The sequence below is a fragment of the Diospyros lotus genome, chromosome 1, assembly GCF_014633365.1.
Source record: "Diospyros lotus cultivar Yz01 chromosome 1, ASM1463336v1, whole genome shotgun sequence".
In the NCBI taxonomy this organism is placed as follows: Eukaryota; Viridiplantae; Streptophyta; class Magnoliopsida; order Ericales; family Ebenaceae; genus Diospyros; species Diospyros lotus.
In genome coordinates this window covers 34,606,116-34,628,748 of record NC_068338.1, presented here as the reverse complement: position 1 = coordinate 34,628,748, position 22,633 = coordinate 34,606,116, and the positions used below count along the sequence as shown (strand labels likewise).

General features: G+C 37.7%; 1 protein-coding gene across 1 annotated transcript; it reads left to right on the top strand.

Annotated features, from left to right (window-relative positions):
- Positions 1–1,861: 1,861 nt before the first annotated feature.
- LOC127805049 (uncharacterized) lies at positions 1,862–21,697 on the top strand. Its single transcript, XM_052342222.1, has 6 exons — positions 1,862–1,981; positions 8,171–8,500; positions 19,161–19,608; positions 20,003–20,301; positions 20,651–21,025; positions 21,483–21,697. Exons 2-5 carry the CDS (start codon positions 8,198–8,200, stop codon positions 20,999–21,001), a joined length of 1,401 nt encoding a protein of 466 aa, XP_052198182.1. The 5' UTR covers positions 1,862–1,981; positions 8,171–8,197; the 3' UTR covers positions 21,002–21,025; positions 21,483–21,697.
- Positions 21,698–22,633: the final 936 nt, after the last annotated feature.

The following is a 22,633-nucleotide window of genomic DNA, read 5'->3' as shown; positions in this document are numbered from 1 at the left end:
TACGTTTCTTTTCGTTATTTGTAAGTCATTTTAAATTTTTGATTTTTTAAAATAATGAAAACAGATTCTTTTTATTATTTTTAAATTTGTATTTTTGAAAATAAACAAAAAATTATAAAAACAACTCAAAACAATAAAAAATTATTTTGAGTGTTTTCATCCAAAATAAATTCTAAATTTAAAATACATTTATCTATTTATTTATTCCTTTTTTGTTGGGCTTGTTTGTTACAACTTAAAAACTGTAACTTATAGCTTATAGCTTAAAAAAAATGGGTATGTAGTTTTATTTTAATTTTTAGAATTATAGCTTATAATTTCTACTAGATTTTAAAAGGGGTAGAAGCTGGTTTTTTCAAAGTTGGGATACCCCAACTTCTATAACTTCTGATTAAACAGTTACATTTTTTTGATAATTTTGCCCATATTTTTAACAAATAATTACTCTTTTATTTACGCAATCAAGGGTCTCTCTTCTCTATCGCCATCACTATTTTCAAATATCTTATTCTCTTTATACACTAATTAATTTTTTATAACACTTTAAACTTATACATATACATTAATTAATTTTTAAATTATCATTCTATAACTATTAAAGGTATTGTGGACAATTATACAAAAATAAGTTATTTTACAACTTATGATATCAAATACCACAACTATTTAACTACAACTTCCGATAAGTTGTAATAAACAAGTTCACAACTTATTTTAAGTTTTAAAAGCTATAATTTAATAAGTTATAAACTATAATTTATTTAATTAAGCTACAACAAACGGGGCCATTATTATAATGAGAACAAATATTACAAAATTTATTAACTTTAAAATGTATATATATTTTTAATAATATATTAACATTAAACATTTTATAATTTACTGAATAATCAAATTTATTCAATAAAATATCATTACAATTTTTTTTTCAAAATTTCAAAAAAAATGCGTTTTCTAATTTTTTTTTTGAAAAATAATTTTTCAAAATAACAAAAATAACACGTTTTCAATTTTTTAAAATAGACTATTAAAACAGAAAATTAAAAATAAATTCAAAATTCAAAACTAAAAATTGAAAAACAAATAGGACACACTATAAACTTCACGAGTTATTAAATACTCGATTATATGGCGAATTTATTAATTACAATATAAGTATGAAAATTATCTTATTTTTGTTGGTAAGTAAGTGTCATTCGCCATTGTCAACTATTTGATTTAGAAATTATTTGATTTTGCTTATTACTTATCGTTACTTTCTAAATGTTAGGGTTATCGTGCAATTATAAATTTGTTAGCATCAAATATTTGTCTCATTTTAATTTTTTAATTATGAAATATATATAAGTTTCAATAAAATCTTCTACGATCAAATATTAAGAAGAGAAAGCCTAAATGCTCGAATAAGATAATATCTGATAATACAAACTAATTTCATTATTTAAGAAATTCAATTATGGCACTTAAGGATTCACCAATGAGATATTTTAAATTCGAGAATTTTGATTTTGTTTGATTTTGTATTATTTACCCGTGCTTAAAATATTTTTGTTTATAAAATGCTTAAAATATTTTTGTTTATAAAATACTTTATGCAAAATATTATGTGTAAAAAGTTGACACAAATAAAATATTTTATATCAAAAAGGCCGATTATTTGAAGATATAATAATATTTTATGCATATAGGTGTTATTAATCCTCAAAATATTTATTAAAAATTTCAAATACTGAAATATTATACATTTTACTTTATAATTATAACAACAGGAGGGTAAAGTGTGAATAGGGAAAGTTTAGGGGGTTTCTGCCAATATAGAAGAATGAGGCGTACGATGTAATTACAGAAAGTTTAGAGTCATCGAGAGGGGAACACAGGAAGCAGAATCCGGAGAAGGGTTAAAACTAGCCCAGCCGTTCGTCATTGTTTCGGCTTCTTTCGGCTCCAGCCTTTGCTCGCCGCTCTCTGTCGTCCCTCCCAGGTAACGTTCTGTCCAGTCTTTCCTCCTGAAATGCTTTCCGTGGAGGCACGGACACTCATATCATGGCGTAATATGCTCGTATCGGAATATTGTTGGCACTCATTGTCCTACGTCGGAATACATGTAACTGTAACGAGAATCAATTATTATAGTTTTTCTGTCGTCCTCTAATGTCGAATCCCGCTATCTGTAGAAGCATAAGCATAGATACAGGCGGCGGATGTATCATATCGGCGACTCGATTCGCGAAAACCCTAGATTCGTTTTGGAGTGATGGTGGTGGAGAAATGCGTTGTTGGATGAAATTTTCCTGGAGGATACTTGTTCCTCGAGATTTCAACTGCATCTAATGGCCAAAAAGTGTTACACGGACTGGTTTTGTTCTTGTTTGGTTGTTTTGTCCGTGAACTCTTTGTTCTGTAACTTCTTTCTGCCACGTTTCCTCGCTGATTAACACTTGCGTCTTATAGTTTGTTATTCTTGTGGTGGATGATATTCGCAATTGGAGGAAAGGGTTTTATTCTTTTATTTTGAAGAGAGAAAAATCCATGTACATTTATGTTTCTAGTTGATTGTGTAAAGTATGTTGTCAAAGTAACTAGACTTTTCTTTTTTGAAATGATGTTATTTGTAATATGGTTGGAGTGGTTCTTATGGAAGATAAGATGTATAAGATTTTGTTTAGATGGTTTAGTCATATGGGAAGAAGATCAATAAAGGCTCTTTTATGAGAAGTGGATGGAATGGAACAAGTCCTATGGTAAAAGAGGCATAACAAGACCCAAAAAAACTTGGTAGGAGACTGTTAGTCATGATATGAGATTATAAGTTACATGGGCCTGCAAGGCTATAAATAGAAATAACTGGTGAGTTAGAATTCAAGTGGCCAACCACACATAGTGGGATTAAAGTTTGATATCTTGTTGTATTTTCAATAGAGCTGGACTTTCCTCCAAAACATTTTTATTCACAGATTTTATTTATCTATTTTTGTGTTTTTCACACAAGTTGCTGCCCCTGGTACTAGATACCTGGCTTTTCTATAAAGTCTCCCTCTCCATATCAAAGTTATTTTTATCTGGTTAATTTGCCCAAGCTTAATTTGACCGTATGCTGTCCATTCTTATCTTCATAAGATATGGGGGCATAGTTGTTCATGAAACATGCCATGGAACATATGTTGGCAGTGGGAGTTGACCGTCTGGATAGTAGGTTGGAGAACTCCAGTTCATCATGGTCTGATTTGAAGGGATCTTGTTGAATGAATTGATCCATCATTGCATACCCCAATTATTTGTTCATTTTATTTACTTGAATCTTCTGTACTTCATTTGATTACTTTGAAAAGTTATTAATTTGTAACATCAAGAACAATAAAATGGACTTATTAAAGTGCTATTCATAGACATTAGTCTTTTGATTATAGAAATCTGAAATAATGGTTAGTTCTTCGTATACAGTTTTATTTGTTTACTTGGTTTCTGGGAATGTTCTAATTGCTTCATGACTTAATTCTCTTCATGCAAGGTGATATTTATGGTTTCCAAATTGCTAATTAGCTTATTTCTCTTATGGAAAATTATGTACTAAACCTGGTGTTTTCTAATTTATCTTGAATCTAAATGTGAATAAGATTTCTTAAAAATCAGTAGGACCTGTATAAGCCAAAATGCTTGACAAATAGAAATACTGGTTCTACTGTCCAGTCAGCATGCCTTTACTTAGTGCATACAAACTATTATGCATTGAACTGTTGCTCACTCCTGAAATGAAGGTGCAATTGTATCTATCGCCTTCCATCAGGACATTTTTTTTAACAATAAAACTCTTGCATATAAGTTTCTCATGTGTTTTTTGTTATTTGCTGTCACATTCCTAGGATTTCTTGGGGTTGAGATTGGAATTAGGGGGGAAATCAGAATGAGAGAATTGAAAGGAGGGAGAGAAATTAGCAGAAAGGGAGGAAGAAATCAAAGAGAGCCGAGAGAGGGATAGAGAGAGTTAGAAGGAAAGGATTTTAATATCATTTCACATAATATCCCATCCTCTTACACTAACCATTTTATAAGCATAGCTGAATTCATAACAACACCCATGTGCTCCTAACAAATTGTGCAAAATATCTCCTAACTATTATAACTCTATTACAATATTGCCATTCTATTGCTCCCAGAGTTATGATAATTCCCCCATCCTTGAGAGGTTTCTTTTCCCCAAGGAACTTATTATCGCTGAGCTGTTGTTTCTTCATCCAATTCTCATTCTCACTGTCTGTTTGATCAATTTTTCTCTCTTTCTCCTTCTAGGCTCATTTCCCTTTGCTTTTATGTTCGTTCTCTTTTGTTTTTCCTGCACTTGTAAAATGTTTTCGTAGATCTCCATGCAAAGGTTATCTTTTCCTACTGATTTGTAAGTCCTAGCAATGTCTTGGGTCTTCATACATGAACTATGCCAGTGCATGGTAGCAATTATTAGTCCGGCAACAACCTTTTCTCTCAACATCTTCCCAACTACATGGTAGTATCTTTGTTCAGCCCTAATGTTCTGCTCCCACAGCTCAATGACTAGTTCCATGTATTCTCCCAATAAGCCAGCTCCTCCTCTAGAACAAACTAGTACACTAGTACTTCCATCATATCTAAATGGTCCGATATCCACCTCAACAATACCTAGAGGAATTGATTGGTAATCACTATGACATTCCTCAATTGGTGGCATTAGGGCATCAACAAACACTTAGTTCTCACTTCTCCACTCTTAAATAGTTGAAGAGCTCTGACCATTCATCAAGTGCCTTGCGTGTAAGCCTGTCAGTAAGAAGGGCACTTCGTAGCCTAGGAAGGTCCTTGTCTACAACTGCATAGAATCTTAGTCCGTTTGTCTACAACTTGTTTACAGCTGTTGTTGTTGTTAGGACTTACAAACCAGGAACAACGAGAAGAAACTTCCACACAAATCCTTACACACTTACGAAATTAGAAAGGCAAAAATAATCAGTTATAGCATAAGAAAATATAAGAACAATAGACGAAAAGATCAAACCACAAAGATCTAGATTTATCCTGGTTCGGAATGCCTTTAGGCAAGCCTACATCTAGCAGTCCAATACCCACAGAGCAATCTTTATTCAATCGAAAATATGATCAGTACATCAAGCTTTTCTCCTTTCATCTATATATCCCCGAGTATGAACCTATCATTATCTCAAGAATATACAAGAACTAGATCGTTATCACTTAGCCTCTCTTTTCCCAATGAAACATCACTTGATCAAAGATGGATAGAAAAACTCCCTCTTGGTTCTCTCAACTGCCCCCTGCCCTCTTATTTATAGAAAGGGCGAACACCCCAATGTAACTAACTGACTTTGGTATATTATAGTTAGACCCCAAAAACTAAGTAAATTACACTTTTAATTTGAAACCTAATTGTTCTAACTTCCAGCTGATAAATCACCAACATTTCACTAATCTCCTATCGCTCAAACTCAGGGCAAACACAACAGCTGCTTCTGTAAGATTGAGTTCCTGTCAAAGTTGTCATCTTATTACTATTCTTTTTAACTTTCTTCTCATCTAGATGACAGAGGATGCGAAGGGCCTAGCTAAGATAAAAGCTCTGCTTATGCTTTACCTTTATTCCTGCCCCGTACCAAATTGCTCTCCAATAAACATATGATATTTCATAATGTTTGGGAGATGATTTTTGGTTTGCAACAACCCAAATCACAAAGGGTAATTGCAGTTTGTGGCTAAGCTCAATCTTGTCTCCCCCATGAATCAAAAGTTTGACAGCACTCCTATTTAGCTGTGGAAAGGAGACAACCCTTAAGCTGTACATGTTAGCCTTTTCATCAATCTTTGGCCATTTTTCATCAATTTTCAGTGCAGAGTAAAAGTAGGTACCAACTTGGCCAGCATGAACATAAGAAACTCTAGCACTTTCTGCAGGATCTGGATTCTGGTTCACCTCATCTTCAGTTTGACTGTTAGTTGGCATCATCAATGAATCAGTGTTTTGTTCCTCTTGTAGTTGCCCTTCCTCCCTTGTCATATTGAATGACCTGCTCCATTTTAGGTCTTTCCTCACTTATTGCAACAACTAGTATGAATCTTAGGGCCTCAGCAGTCTTAGGAATACCTCCAATTTGTTGGTTGCTCTTAGTATAACTGTCAGGCTACCACCTGTGGATTCTAGAAATGGATTCCAATGCCGTTTCATGAAGCCTCGCCTTCTCCGTTGCTTGTTCTACCATGGCAAGACACATCATTCTCATAATAGGTCTCAACGCATCTTTAAAGACCATCAATGAATTTCAACACAAAGTAAGAGTCCTTCAAGGTTGGTTGAGAATTAGGCATCAGCGCTTTCAATTCCTCAAATTTGACCTTATAATCCATTACTAACCCTTTTTGCATTAGGTTATTGAATTCATCTCTAAGTTAATTTAAGGAAGAAGAGTACTCCTTGAATAACATTCAACAAGAGCACTAACTTGAAATTTCTATGAGAATAGAATCATCAAGTTGTCCAGCTTTCGTTTGAGGTTATCAAATTCATTTCTTGTTGCAACCCATTCCTTCTTGAGTGTTTTCTCCCTCGACTGTGCACTTCCACAACCATCTCCACAATTTAATTTCCTTTGAAAATCTTCCTTTGTAATAGCCTCTTGATCAGCTTCTAAGGACCTATTTGAAATCTTATTCTGGGGCTATTTTTTTTTTTTTTTCATTGGAACCTAATTCAACAAACACAAGCCAGTGTAATTGTTGCTCCTAGTTCTGCAACCCTAATATGCTTCTGGAATGGCCGCTAACAGTCGGCTATATTTGAATCAACCTTTAAATTCTAATCGGAATTACAGCTAGGCTATTGAATTGATTCAACCTCCTGAATCGCCTATCACTAGTAAGCTACTTGCCTACAATTTCCAATCGAATTGAATTGCTAAGCAATAGATCTACTTTCGCCTTCAATGTGGGACCTTGAACAAGTGGAGTAGGAGAAGTCAAAGGTCACAGAACTGCTCCATAACCCCAAAGGAATCGACTCGGATAGCGCCTCATGAATTGCTTGTTGCACCCGTTTTTGGTACTCGCTTTCAAATTCTGAGTCTGTTTCAGGAGATTGTTCCGTAAATTCCGGTAGTTTCAGCAGGATAGATATGTCCCTAATATCTTCAAGTTTGCTCGCCTCAATCGCAATTCAATGGTTGAGGATCACCGACTCTTCGTTTCCTTCAAGTTGAACCAAGAGTTGATTGGGAACCGCCTGGCTCGGCTTTGTCAATTTGTCAGATCCACTTTTGACCGTGCTTCCCTTCTCACTACTATCTCAAATCTGTAGTCGAGGACCAGCGACTCGGATGTAACTTTGTGAGAGTTCGTCTGGGTGTTGCTTTGTGGCTTGAATCGCCTATTGTGACTCGATGCCTAAATTCAACTACCACAGATTGCCGGAATCTAGTTGAGGATTGACTGGAATTTGCTTCATTGAATTGCCTCAGTCACCTATGACGACCCAAATCCAATCGCTCCAAAATCACTGTTGAAGTTGTCTGGGTCTGTTTCGCCTTCACTTGCCTTCATAATCTAAACCTTAAATCACTGTTGGAAACTTCTAGATTTCTTAGCCGATGATCGTTGACATGTTTCGTCTTCAAAAGTTGAACAAGAACGACCAGGGTTCACAGCTGTGGATGATTGGCTCAGTTCACCTTCAATTCCGAGCCAAGAACTACTATGAATTGTAGGAGTCATAGCCGAGAATCGATTGGCTCTAATACCATTTGTCACATTTCTAGGGTTTCCTAGGGTTGAGACTAGAGTTAAGGGGGAAATTGGAATGAGAGAATTGAAAGGAGGGAGAGAAATTAGCAGAAAAGAATGGAGAAATCAAAGAGAATCGAGAGAGGGATAGAGTTAGTTAGAAGGAAAGGAATTTAATATTATTTCACATAGTATCCCATCCTCTTACAGTAGCCCTTTTATAGGCATAGCTGGCTGCTAACTGAATTCGTAACAACACCCATGTGCTTCTATCAAATTGCAAAATATTTCCTAACAAACTATTATAACCTTATTATAATATTGCCCATCTATTGCTCCTAGAGTCATGACATTTGCTTATATATTTAGTTCACTTCTTTTGATAAGGGTGGCAAGTCACTGGATATGTTTTCTGATGCAGGGTTGATATCTAATTGGTGTCACTTAAATGGCAAATTCACCAGATGCAGATGCTGACGATGATTTCAGTGAAATTTACAAGGAATATACTGGCCCTTTGGGTTCTAATGCTGCAAATGTTCAAGACAAAGCAAAAACCAACAAAAGGTCCCATGCAAGTTCAGAAGATGAAGAGGAACCTTATGACCCTAATGCTGTCCCTACCGATTTTACAAGCAGAGAAGCTAAGGTCTGGGAGGCTAAATCTAAAGCTACAGAGAGGAACTGGAAAAAGAGAAAAGAAGAAGAAATGGTTTGTAAAATATGTGGAGAGTCAGGTCATTTTACTCAGGTATTGTTGGCTTTGTCTCCAAATGCTTTCTGAATTAGTCTCTTCATAGGATGTGTGGTAAACCCTGGATTTGAGTTTTCTGCAATAATACTTTTGGCATGTTTATTTCTTTTCTGTGGTTCTAACTAGTTGAATTTATGGTGTTGATTGTGGTGATTTAGTGTCAGTTTATTTTTATTCTTTTATTCTCAAGAAATGACAAGTTTCTTGTACATTTGGCTATAGAAGAATAAAATTATAATTGAGGTATCTATAATAAGGTTGAATTAACTCTTACTAAGGATAACATGTGTGAGACATGGTTAAGATAGTTTAGTCATGTAAGAAAGACCAATATATGCTCTTGTTAGGAGAGTGGATAGGATAGAAGAAATTTGAGGTCAAGAAAAACTAGGTGAGAAACTTTTAGGCATGACATGAGTTATAGTGACAAGCCAACGTTTATTTTGCTGACCCCACTTGGTGGGATTAAGAATTGGTATGTTGTTTTATTCTCAAAACGTTTTTGTGATTATTTCTTTCTTTCCTATGGTGGTGAATGGCATCTTAGCCGTGACATAGGATCTCAAACCCAAAATTTAGCATCTTTATTTTGCCTATTGAGCCATACCATTCAGTGGGATTCTTGCATAATATAGGAATTGAATCATTCTATAATACGACATTGGGATGCCTAAGGGGTTGTTTAGTCATAGAAAAACATTTCTAATTTTTTACTTCTTTTTAATTTTCATTCTTTACAGATAAATTGGAAAAGGTGCTCAAATGTCAAATATATAATTTCTCTACTTTAGAAAATTAGAAAACACGTCAAATATAGTCATTTTGTAGTATACACAAAATTTAGAAAGCTGAGAAACATCTTTGTAAGACATGTTTTTCAGATGTTTTAGTTATCTTCTTACTTTGTTGTTTCCTTAATTAGATTATTTATCAATAAATTTACAATTCTTCAAATTAATCAAGCTATCATTTTAAAATGTGAATGTAAAAAGATCTGTGTAGTGTGTACGTATTGCTTCAAGCTTATTACAACCGCAATTTAGATTTTCTAGTTTTGACAACAATAGGATCCTGTGGAAGACTAAGATCACAAACAAAGTGTTGTACTTAAGACCGCCACACACACAACAAACTATCTCTCCAAGAACTCACTGAATATACCCTCAAATATCAAGATACACAACACTTGACAGAAAACACAAGAAACAGGAACACAAAACAGCAACAAACCACACAAGAGACACAAGATTTTATCCTGGTTCAGGCTCATAAATGAGACCTACATCCAGACTGGCTTGGGCCCATGAAAACCCCACTATCTTGAATCCTTACAGCGATTACACGCACTAGAAAATACCTCTCTTTCCCTCAGTCTAAAAATCCTAGACTAAACAGAAAAGAACACCCCAAGAGAACATACAAAATAACCCTTCTCTCGGCCTAACACATTCTCGCTCAACCCTCTCAAGATATCCCAATGTTTCCATGCTATTTCCGAGCCCTCCCAGCCCCTATTTATAGATCATAGAGGCGGGCAGGACAGTTACAACCAACTGCCCACCCTGACCGAAATAAACCCCTTCGGGTCAGCTTTAAAACAAGCTAACAAACACCCATTACGTTAGGGAAAAATGCTAACAGATTTATCAACAAGGAAAAAAAACTAAGTACATAAACTAATCTAAAACAAATGTCTTCACAATTCTCCACCCATTTGAATTAGATTCACTGCACTTTAGCTCCCTGCACCCCTGCTCCACCTTCAATTATGATCTGGAATAATATTCAGTAGCTTGATATGTTGTTGAAGTTTTGAAACTGTAACAACTTTAGTAAATATATCTGCAGCATTATTTTCACCTGCAACTTTGATTAGACCAACAAGTTTATTTTCAATGATATCCCTAATAAAATGATACCGAATGTCTATGTGTTTTGTCCTCTCATGGTGAACTTGATTCTTTGATAAATGTATAGCACTTTGACTATCACACATCAAAGAGACTTTAACCTCTAAACCTAGAAGCTCTCCCACTAGCCCTCTAAGCCACATAGCCTTTTTAATTGTATCAGCAACTGCTATATATTCAGCCTCGGTAGTGGATAAAGCTACCACTTGTTGGAGACTAGACTTCCAATTAATAGAGGAATTCCACAACTTAAACGCATAACCAGTTGTGGACCTACGCTTATCAAGATCAGCAGCATAATCTGCATTCGAGAAGCCTAGAATGCTAGGTTTTTCTCCTATCTTAGCTCCACCATAGGACAATACATTCTTGCCAGTGCCCCTTAGATATCTAAGCATCCATTTTACAGCCATCCAATGGGGTCTACCTGGGTTTGCCATGAAACGGCTGACTACACTCATTTCATGAGCTAGGTCAGGGCGGGTACACACCATGCCATACATCAGGCTGCCAACTGCACTTGAGTATGGAATTCTCTCCATTTCCTTTCTCTCCACCTCATCTTCAGGGGACTGCTTTGAAGATAGCTTAAAATGAGGTGCAAATGGCACACTCACTGGCTTTGAAACAGCCATACCAAACCTAGATAGCAACTTTTCTATATAGGATTTTTGAGATAAGAATATTTTTCTATGCTGTCTATCCCTAGAGATTTCCATCCCTAGAATTTTTCTAGCCTCACCTAGCTCCTTCATTTCAAATTCAGCTTTTAATTTATGCTTAAGTTGCTGAATTTCTCTAAGGGATTGACTTGCAATAAGCATGTCATCCACATATAACAGTAAATATATAGAAATGCTAGGAGATAAGTGCTTAAAGATACATACAATAGTCATAGGAGCATCTTGAATATCCTTGGCCTATCATAACAGTATCAAATCAGCGATACCATTGCCTAAGAGATTGTTTTAGCCCATAGAGAGACTTTTTGAGCAAACAAACTTTCTCCACCTTATCCTTAACTTCAAAACCTCTAGGTTGGTTCATATATATCTTCTCCTCCAACTCTCCATGAAGGAAAGCTGTAGTAATATCTATCTGCTCCAATTTCAAGTCTAATTGAGCAGTGATGGCCAGCAGAACCCTTATTGATGCATGCCTTACAACTGGGGAGAAAACTTCATTATAATCGACCCCTTGGACTTGAGTAAACCCTCTAGCAACTAGCCTAGCTTTGAATCTAGGCTTAGAATTTTCACCAGCCCCTTCTTTTATTTTGTACAGCCATTTACAACTTACAATTCTTTTCCCTTTAGGTTTCTCTACCAATTCCCAGGTTTGGTTTTTCTTAAGGGAAGATATTTCTGATTTCATGGCTTCTATCCATTTTTGGGAATCCTTGGATGCTATAGCTTGGTCATAGGATTGAGGCTCTTTTATAGAAATTTTGGAGGCACTATTTAGAGCATAGGCTACTAAATTTGAGTAGCCAAACCTTAGTGGTGGCCTACGGACTCTAGGCTGCCTATATCTAGCCACACTATACCTATCAGGGTTTGGCAGATCTCCAATGTTGGAATCAGCATCATTGTCAGCCTCTTCTTTCTCATATTGAGATGTTTCAGCATTCTACTCTTCATCTTGAAACTGATCATTTTGATCCAGGTCTGGTTCATGCTCTATTTCATTTATTTCAGACTCTATTCCATGAATGTCTACCTTCATTGAGTCCTTCTTTTCACCTAGATCCTTCTGGGTTTCATTTTTGCTTAGGCTTATGGTAGTTGACTCATCAAATGTCACATCCCTTGTGATTATGGTCCTAGGTTCTTCTGGTTCAAGGTTCCATAGCTTATACCCCTCCACTCCGGTTGGGTAACCTATAAAGAGACATTTCTTAGCCCTAGGTTCAAGCTTGCCTTGCTTCACATTAGCATAGGCTAAGCACCCAAATACCCTAAGGTGGGCAAGACTAGGCTTATGGCCAGTCCATTTTTCATAAGGGGTTTGTAAATTTATGACTTTAGAAGGGGTCTTGTCGAGAATATGGGCTGCAGTGGATATTGCTTCACCCCAGAAGATTTTAGGCAAATGTGTATGAAACAACATGCATCTTACCTTTTCTAAAAGGGTCCGGTTCATCCTCTCAGCCACCCCATTTTGCTGGGGATTTCCAGGCGCTGTTAAGTGCCTAATTATGCCATTTTCATTGCACATTTCACTAAATTCCTTATTGCAGAATTCCAGCCCATTATTTGTCCTAATGGTTTTAATTTTCTTGCCCATTTGAGCTTTTACCATTGTCTTTCAATTTCTAAAGGTCCCATAAGTTTGATCTTTAGTTTTTAGCACATTAGCCCACAACATTCTAGAATAGTCATCTATGATAGAAAGGAAATATTTAGAGCCTCCATGGGTTGGGGTTTGGGCTAGCCCCCACAAATCCGAGTGAATTTAATCCAAGATAGACTTAGATGAGTGAATGGCAGTCTTATTAAACCTAAGTTTTGCTGCCTTTCCATAAATGCAAGACTCACATTTGGACAAAACTGAGACTTGGCTATTTTCTAGAATCCCTTGCTTAGCTAACTCCTTGAGCCCTTGCTCACTTATGTGTGACATCCTTAGATGCCACAACTTTGCCAAATCTTGGGATTTACTACTCACTGTTGCAGCCTCATCACATAAGGTAGAGGCTTGCAAGATATAAATGCCATTTTGCAGTTTAGCCTTCATGCAGACAAGTGACCCCTTTGTCACTGTTATGTCTTCACCTTCTCCTTTGAACTTTAGGCCATTTCTTGCCAATTCTCCAAGGGAAACCAAGTTTTTCTTGAGATCGGGCACATGCCTAACTGTTGTGAGGGTCCTATAGGTGCCATCATACATCACCTACTCCAGCAACACTACACTCATGGTCATTGCCTAGCAAGACCTTACCCCCATTTATTTCTTTATAATTTTGCAGCCAATGCCTCCTAGGGGTCATGTGGAATGAACAGCCCGAATCCATCACCCAACTATTATTACCAGCCATTTCTGTGACAGTCATGGCCTCCGAACTGTCATAACCAAGATCAACTAGGTTTGCTCCACCATTGGATGATTTCTTTTCAACCATGTCTTTCTTTCTTTTAGATCAGTATCTCTTGATATGCCCCTCCTCCTAGCAGTAATAACATTTAATAGGGCCCTTACCATTCCTAGACTTTGATATAGACTTTCCCTTTTTCCCTTTTGAGTCCTTTTTGGTACTCCTAGACCTTAGGGTTAGGGCATCACTAGGGGTGGATTTTACATCCATTTTTATTCTCAATTCCTTTGAGTTTAGGGCTCCTATTACATCTTCTAAAGATAGCTTGTCCCTGCCATGTTGTAGAATATCTACAAAGTTTTCATAAGACTTAGACAATGATTAAAGAAGAACTAGGTCTCTATCTTCTTCCTCATAGTTTACTCCTATATTCTCTTAGTCAAGACACAACTTATTGAATTCATCTAGATGCTCTTGGAGTTTTTGATTTTCTTGCATCTTATATGTGAAGAATTTAGCCTTCAAATACAGCCTATTGGATAAAGTCTTCTTTAAGTAAAGAGACTCCAGTTTCATCCATATTTCAGCGGTTGATTTTAATTTTGATACTTCTCGGAGAACTTTGTCTCCAAGACTCAAGATAAGCATGTTGTATGCTTTCTTGTTGATTTCCTTATCCTCTAAAGACATGGTTTTAGGATCCTTACCTTTAGAGCTTCCCTCGGTAGTTACCTCTTGTTCGATTGCCTTCTCCAATCCAAGACTGCACATCAGTGCTTCCATTTTGATCCGCCAGAGACCAAAGTCATTGCTGTCGTCGAACTTCTCCACATCATATTGAGTGGCCGATGAGGGTGCCATAATCGCCTACCAAAGATGGCTTTGGTTTCTTGAGAATCTTGGAAAAATTGCTGGAGCTGATACCCGACGCTCTGATACCAAATTGTTGTACTTAAGACTGCCACACACACAACAAACTATCCCTCCAAGAACTCACTGATTATACCCCCAAATATCAAGATACACAACACTCGACAGAAAACACAAGAAATAGGAACACAAAACAGCAACAAACCACACAAGAGACACAAGATTTTATCCTGGTTTAGTCTCATAAATGAGACCTACATCCAGACTGGCTTGGGCCCATGAAAACTCCACTATCTTGAATCCTTACAACGATTACACGCACTAGAAAATACCTCTCTTTCCCTCAATCTAAAAATCCTAGACTAAACAGAGATGAACACCCCAAGAGAACATACAAAATAACCCTTCTCTCGGTCTAGCACATTCTCGCTCAACCCTCTCAAGATATCCCAATGTTTCCATGCTATTTCCGAGCCCTCCCAGCCCCTATTTATAGATCATAGAGGCGGGCAAGACAGTTACAACCAACTGCCCACCCTGACCGAAATAAACCCCTTCGGGTCAGCTTTAAAACAACCTAACAAACACCTATTACATTAGGGAAAAATGCTAACAGATTTATCAACAAGGAAAAAAACTAAGTAGAGAAACTAATCTAAAACAAATGTCTTCACACAGAGAATGAAAAAAGCATTGTTGTGAAGTAAGAGAGAGAGAGAGAGAGAGAGAGAGAGAAGGGGGGTTGGGGGGGGGGGGTGACTATTTAACAATAGGTTGTGAGGAAATTTTTCTCTTTGAGAAGAAGAGGAAGGTTGAGGAAGCATAGGGCTGTGGGAGGAAAGGATGTGACCATGAGGAAGGCCAAGACTGTGTCATGTTCCTAGGGCAATAGAGGGCAATATTGTAATAAAGATATAATACTTGTTAGGATTACATTTGTATTGCACATGGGTGCAATGGCTGTGAGGCTATAAATAAGCCACTGTTGTAGCCTTGTAGGAGAAGGATCATTTTGAATTGATAATTGAAATATCTCATTTCCCTTTCTTGAATTCTCTCAATCCCCTGCCAATTTCTCTCTAATCACTCTCGATCTTTCCTTCTATGTTTTGTTCTTCCCTAACTTCCCCCATATCTCTTCCGATCTAACTTCCCCAATTACCTCTTAAACCTTTTATGAACCCTAGGTTCATGACTAATGGTATCAGAGCATCGTTCCTCGACGGTTTTTCTTGTTGATTAATTTCCGACAGGAATTGACGGTTCCTGTCCAACACAAGGACTGGTTATCGGATTTTGAAGACGACCACGGAAATCAGAAGCAGTAGTAGTTTTGATCAAACAATTGAGTCGATCAATGACAGTAGGTGTGAACGTTAGGTGGAGCGAACTGAATTCAGCGAATTTAGTTCCAGTTAGTTCGACAGAGGAGTGGCTCTCGGCTTGAAAAAATTTGGAAGGTTGTTCGATCAAGGAAGGCGACCTCGGTTGTGGAAGAAAAGTGGAAGGTTTGATTATTGAATTTCGGAGCAGTAGGTTGATTTGTTGCTATTTTTTCGAGTCGCTGCAGTTGCGATTTTGAATGTGAGGCAGATCAAAGTGACCCAGCTTCAGCGGATTTGGGAGCCAAATTGTAAGCTACTGCAACCATCGAATTCTCAATTTCGTAGAATTTCATTGATTGCATCACAGTCGCTCAAGGAAGGCGAGCAGCCCAGACGATTCCAGTGGGAAAACTTCGACGATCTGGCAGAATTCCATCGATTCGGAAGGTTGTTCAATTCTTGGAGCAGTGATTTCCAGTGAATGGAGGTGAGGCAATAATAAAAGTGAGCAAACGAGAAGACTAAGGCATGGGTGACTCTTGGAGTAGAACCTTAGCCTTCAATTTTTTCTTTTGGTGCAATTACAGTTATTCCGGTGAATTGGGCGTTCTAGACAAAGAAGCAACCAGGAGATCCCCAGTTGAATCTCAGAATTGATTCTGACGCACAAGGAGAAATGAGTTCGGCGTACAAGAAGAAATGAGTCCGGCGCACAAGGAGGCGAGGTCGGCTGATGTTCGAGGCTTGGAATTGGAAGATAGCTTGGCCAATTGATTTCGATGCACGAATCTTGACTATCGGAAATTAAGGAGATTACAAAAAACTGGGAGCACCAAGAGATCGAGATCAATTCTTCGACTACGACGATCTCGGTTGTGAAGTTGACCACGGTAGCGCTCAATCTTCACTTTTGATGGCTATCTAAAGGACTCTAGAAGGCCGATCAAGTTGTTGTAATTGTGCGACTTTTTTTGCTGCTACAATAGACTTGACCTTAAAGCAGAACAGTGGCTGCCATTTGCCACTTATTGGATCAATTTTAGAGGTGATTGGGTGAGACAGTTACAAAATGGAAGTGTGGGGATTTAGGATGGACAGAGCTTCGAGTTCTTGGCCTGTGGCTTGTCCGACTCGTAAGATTTCTACCATGACGGGCAAAGCATGCATGAGACCATGGGAGCTTAACTTGCAGCAGAAGGATGCCGCAATTTCAGTTGGAGGTAGATATCAAGGGGAGTTTGGCCAGAAGTCTTTTGCATGGGAAAAGAAGTTGGAGAAGGAGTCCAGCCGAGTTGACAAGGGAACAAGAAGTGTGGTACATGAATCAAGCAAGGAATTTGGCCGGGTGCTACACGAACAATTGCAAGAGTTTGCAATGATACTAACTAAGAAGTATCATTACAGTTTTCTGGCTGAATTCTTTGAAGATTATCGTGAGAGTTTTAACAAAGGAGACTTCCTTAAAATGGAGCAGCCGAAGGAGAAAGCAAGAAGTTGAGAAACGGATTCACTACCTATTTCCAATGTGGAGTGGAAGAAGTATACTGATTCCAGCAGAATTATCAAGGAGGAATGCAACATTAGTGATGATATTGGTGATGAATGGCATTATCCAAAGGGAATCTGTGATGAACAGATTAATAGGGCAGCAAAGGCAAAAGAACAATATGAAATTGTTGAAAGAGAAGTTCATATAGAGGGAAACTCCAGCAAACACAAGGAAGGAGGAGTTGCTGAATTGTTTGTATGTAATCCAAAGATTCTGACGGAAATTTCAGCCAATATTAAGGGAGTTGGCACTGTAAATGAAGCAAACAAGTCAATGGAAACTCAGGATTCCGAAGATGAAAGAAGATTGGTGTGAACCACGTTTTTCAAGGGCAGAAAGTTGATGACTCGGTTGAAAAACAAGTTATAAATCAGATTGGGAAAGGGAACTGCTATGAAGATAGCTTCCTTGCAACTGATATTCTGGCCAGGGTTATTGTCTCATTAGATAGCTTCACTCTCTATGCAACCAGTATGTCCGGACAGCAAGGGCAAGGAAATTTGAGTCCCTTACTATTGTTGGAAATGGGATATTTGGAGGTATGTATTTAGCTGGGATATCTTATAATGTTGTGAAGGTGTATGGATTTGATAAGGAAGTATGGGGACAACTTGTAATTGAAGGACAGCTACAAAAAAGAATTGATTCAAGCTGTATGGTCGGAAATGAGGTTTTGCATAAGTTGGACAATGCCAACTCTCAAGGAGGGTTATAGTTTTGTACCGATAAAGCAAAATACTGTTTTTGAAATGCAAGAGAGCATGGCTTCGGGAAATAAATTCCTAATAAGATTTCAGCTAAGGAAGCCAAGAGTTTTGCGGTGGAGAACAAAGCTCCTGCTGCTCTGTTCATTCTTGTTACAACCAGAATTGTTGGAGCAACTCCTAGATTTGATACTTCTACATTGCTGCATGTAAAGGCGCTTGCGGATATCATCGCGAAGGGTGATGAAATATTCAAGGACATGAGAACCACTGCAAATTTGTTATGCATACAAAGGTTTTTCAAAGCTTCTCCATCCAAGCTGTGGAAGAGAAGGAAAAAGCATACTAGAAGCTGTGGAGGTTTGGCATTTTTTGGGGACAAGAAATGTTTCAAGGCGGGGGGAATTGTCATATTCCTAGGGTAATAGAGGGCAATATTGTAATAAAGATATAATACTTATTAGGATTACAGTTGTATTGCATATGAGTGGTTGTATTGCACATGAGTGCAATGGCTGTGAGGCTATAAATAAGCCACTGCTGTAGGAGAAGGATCATCTTTGAATTGATAATTGAAATCTCTCATTTCCCTCTTTTGAATTCTCTCAATCTCCCTCCAATTTCTCTTTAATCACTCTTGATCTTTCCCTCTCTGTTCTGTTCTTCCCTAACATCCCCCATATCTCTTCCTATCTATCTTCCCCAATTACCTCCTAAGCCTGTTATGAACCGTAGGTTCATGACAGACTGACTGAGGAAAACTTCATTTTCTATATGTAAAAGTGATCTAAGTTTGGAAAACAACTTTTTTTTTTGTTTTTTTTAGGCATTGGAAAACAACTTTTTATTGTTTTCCATTTCACAATGTAAAGTTGGAAATCTAGAAAATTGAATTTTCTATTTGGTAATGAGAAATTTTTGTGATTTGAATGCATTTTCTAAATTTTCTGTTTTCTATAGAAACATTTTTCAGAAAACAGGGGCCGTTTTCCACAAGTGAACTGCCTCTAACAGTGGTTCTCTGTGTAGCACTAGAGTTGCTGTAATTTAATTGCCTTTCTTGGGCATTGAGTTCCCTCATGCGTCATCTTTACATTTATAAAGATGTACTGCTAAAAATTCCCTTATCTTTTGTTGTTTGGCTTTTCATCTCCACTCCACCCCCCCCCCCCCCCCCCCCCCTCAAATCAAAGATTTCCCGGCAACTTGTATATATATTAATATTTCTATTAGTAATTGTGATTTGCCATTTGGTGTATGTGTAGGGATGCCCATCAACTCTTGGAGCGAATCGTAAGTCTCAGGATTTCTTTGAAAGAGTTCCTGCCAGGGAGAAACATGTAAAAGCACTTTTCACGGAGAAAGTGATTCAAAAGATTGAAAAGGATATTGGCTGCAAAATCAAAGTAGAGGAGAAATTCATCATTGTCAGTGGTAAGGATAGGTTGATTCTGAAAAAAGGTGTGGATGCGGTGCACAAAATTAAAGAAGAGGGTGAAAAAAAAGGTTCCTCTAGTTCTCGCATGAGCAGGTCTAGGTCTCCTGAGCGGAGGAGCCCTGTTAGCTCAAGGTTTGGACGATCTGATTCCCAGAGGTCTATTCCCAGCCCACGCAATCAATCCTACATACAACCAAGGTTTTCCAGACAGGATAAGTTTGTGGAAGATCGTGTTCGTGAGGATCTACAGAAGCCAGGAAGGGGTTCCCCACAAGGTAGGGACAGCATAGCATACATTTTCGGCGTCAATAGGAAGCTGGTAATCCCATGCTCGTAGCTTGTTAGGCCTACAAAATTCTACCACATGTTCTATTAATATCCAGTTTTTCCTTCAAATGTTTTAATAATGCTGCTTGTTGCTTGTGATTTTGTTTGCAGCAAGAGGTAAGTTATTATCTTCAAGAATTTTCTGTCCGATTATGAAGTTACTTTCAGGGGTGGGTCTGAATTGATGGGATTGTCTCCAAAAAGATATTATTTACTGAAAGCATATCCAGACTTGTTTGCTTCAGATGGGTTCACTAAGAGAATTTGAGATAGGTTGCGTAGTTAAAGCTGCCATCTATCTAATCAAATTGAAGTGCTTAACATGCTCTTCCTTTGCTGAAGCTTATGGTAATGATGGAGCCAGAGGTCGTTCAAGCCATTCAAAATCTCCAGCACGCCTTCCTTATGTGAGCAACTCATATAGTTCATATGATTGTCATAGTCAAAGCATGGGGGCTTACAGAACTGATGGATGGGATTCTGAAAGGCGAGGATCTGACATGCAATCTGGCCGTAATTTTGATCATTCTTCTGTCCCGCTAACGTTAGAGGAATTAGAGTTGGAATATAAGAGGGAGGTTATGGAACTTGGAAGAATACGTGACAAAGAAGAAGATGAAGAGAACTACAAGCATCGCGAGGTGTGTATGTTTCTTTCTATTATGTTGTTGTTATTATTATTATTCCCAAATGATTACTAGTTTATGGGCATGTTGAGTATTGAGTAGCACAATATTTAAGATGTCTGAAGAAAACAGCTTAGCCTGTCACTCTCTCTCTCTCTCTCTCTGGTTTTGAATGATTCTTCTGCTTCCCATTACTTTCAAAATTCTTATGAAGCAATGTTTGTTAGGTTATGTTGATCTTTCATTGTTGTTTGTAACAAACTGATTTTGTCCTCTTTACTTATGGTTTGGTAATAGATATTTTTCTTCTCTAACTCTTGCTGACTTGTATGTTTATTTTAAAAAAAAAAAAAAATTATTTAAGGCTTTGAGAGAGATGAGGGAGAGTTACATGAAGCAATTGGCTGTCCTTAGGGGAACACATGCGAAGCAGTGGGAGGAGTTTCTTCAACTTGATGCCCAGAGGAGGCAGCAACGGGCTCACCAACAAATCTCCACACCAGGATTTGGTGGTTATAAGCAAACCAGTTATCCTGAGTATGATAACTCTGTGGGCAATCCTCACTATGTTGGTGGAGCTGGTATACCAGTGGATTCAAGGGGAAGGTACCCAAACCCTATGGATAACTATACTTCTTCAAGGCCTCATGACACTTACAGTGACTTCCAGCGCCAGAGGCATGAGGATTATGCAAAGGCATATAATCGATACTGAATTGGTATATTGGAGTTAAGTATGGTGAGTTGCCTTACTCTTCAATCAAGCCGAGCTGTCTGAATCTTGTCACTGTCTTCTTTTGGTTCAATATAGGCATAAGGCATTAGTGCTCCCCTCTGATAATGAAGTTTTAACTTTATTAGATAAGGTTTTTGGTGAGAGGTGAGATAGGATTCAATACTTAGTACCAGCTGTTCTAGAATATTGCGCCCTTCTATCTTTAGCATCAAATGCTGTAAGTTCTGTGAATTTAGTAGGGGTTTTTGTTGGTACTGATGGCAGTTGTCTTTCTAGGAATTGCATTTTACTTTCCTTAGCAGATATGGCACCTGCAAATTTAATCCTTCCAGAAGGGCGCAGGTTGTGAATATGTTAGGGTTCTTACAAGGGGTGGCAGTTGGGGAAGTGTTTTTCTAGGTACTGTAATTTACTTTTGCTGAATGTGCATTTGCTTAAATTTTTGCTCCAAAACTTTCAGGCTCAAGTTGTTCGGGTAGAAGTAATGCACATGGGCGCCTCAAATTTAGGTAAGTACGCCAACGGTGTTTCTGGAATTAAGAAGGGAGATTATCATAAATCTTATTCTAGAGTGTAGCCTTTTATTTTTAAACTTGTGGCTCTGTACTTTTGAAGCACCTTCATTGTAAACGAAAAAAAAAAAAAATGAAGACTCAGTTTTGTCTTCTTTGCGAAGGCTAGTGTTGTTTGATACTGTCTACTTATGAGTGGATTTGCTTGCTGTGAACTGGCATTTATCGTAACTTAGAATAGAAGTTCATGTTTTTCAATTGGTTATTTCTCATGATAACCTATCTAAAGCCTGTTTAGCATGTGGATGGTACGGGGTCCATTTTTTATCTGTTGAAGAAAATAGAATTGAGGTGTGTGCAAAGTGAGGGTTGTCCACCAGCAGTACAACGTACAGATGTCATGGGCTACAATTTGTTAATTTTTTTTTCTGGTTTGTATCTTTTAGTTGTGGCAGCATATTAACTGACATCTATTGGATTGTTAACTAAGAATATTTGCAATTTTCAATATACATGGGGTTTGATTACCCAACAATGGGCATCACCAGCCACTGGACTGAGGTGAATGCTAGTTTTGCAACTGTTATAAGATGCTCCTCTGTGACCAGAAACTCATGGATTTGAGTTGTGAAAATAGAATTTTTGCCAAAAAAAAAAAAAAAAGCTAGAGAAAGGCGCAGTGTACAAATATGACATTTTTGCTACCCTTACAAAGCAGGGAGTCTTGTGCACTAGGGGCTTATAGTGATTAATTGATAGTTACACAATTAAGAGTGAAAAGGATAAATGGTTATTGCCACGTTCTTGAGTTGCTTCCTGCTAGCTAGTTGCTTGTGGCAAAGTCAGTGACCATTTGAACAGTGCAACTTTTTTGTTCGCTGGTATAATTCCACAACCACACCCAAAGTTGCAGTAAATGCCTAAAGCTCTGCTACATCACATGACTACCTGATGTATGCCTGTGGTTTTTCGGTTAAACCTAACAGGCTGCTTTAGACAAACTGGGTACTTGCTCTGGGTTTTAAAGTTGCTTCACCACAGGGTCTTTTGTGATGCCATATAAAATTTGATTTCCAGAGTGTTGGTTGCATAGCCGTGA

Excerpts from the sequence above, each read along its gene's own strand:
- LOC127805049 (XM_052342222.1), top strand. The coding sequence starts at position 8,198 with ATGGCAAATTCACCAGATGCAGATGCTGACGATGATTTCAGTGAAATT. Across the intron at positions 8,501-19,160 it reads AGTCAGGTCATTTTACTCAG|GGATGCCCATCAACTCTTGG; the intron begins GTATTGTTGGCT and ends GTGTATGTGTAG. Across the intron at positions 20,302-20,650 it reads AGAACTACAAGCATCGCGAG|GCTTTGAGAGAGATGAGGGA; the intron begins GTGTGTATGTTT and ends AAATTATTTAAG.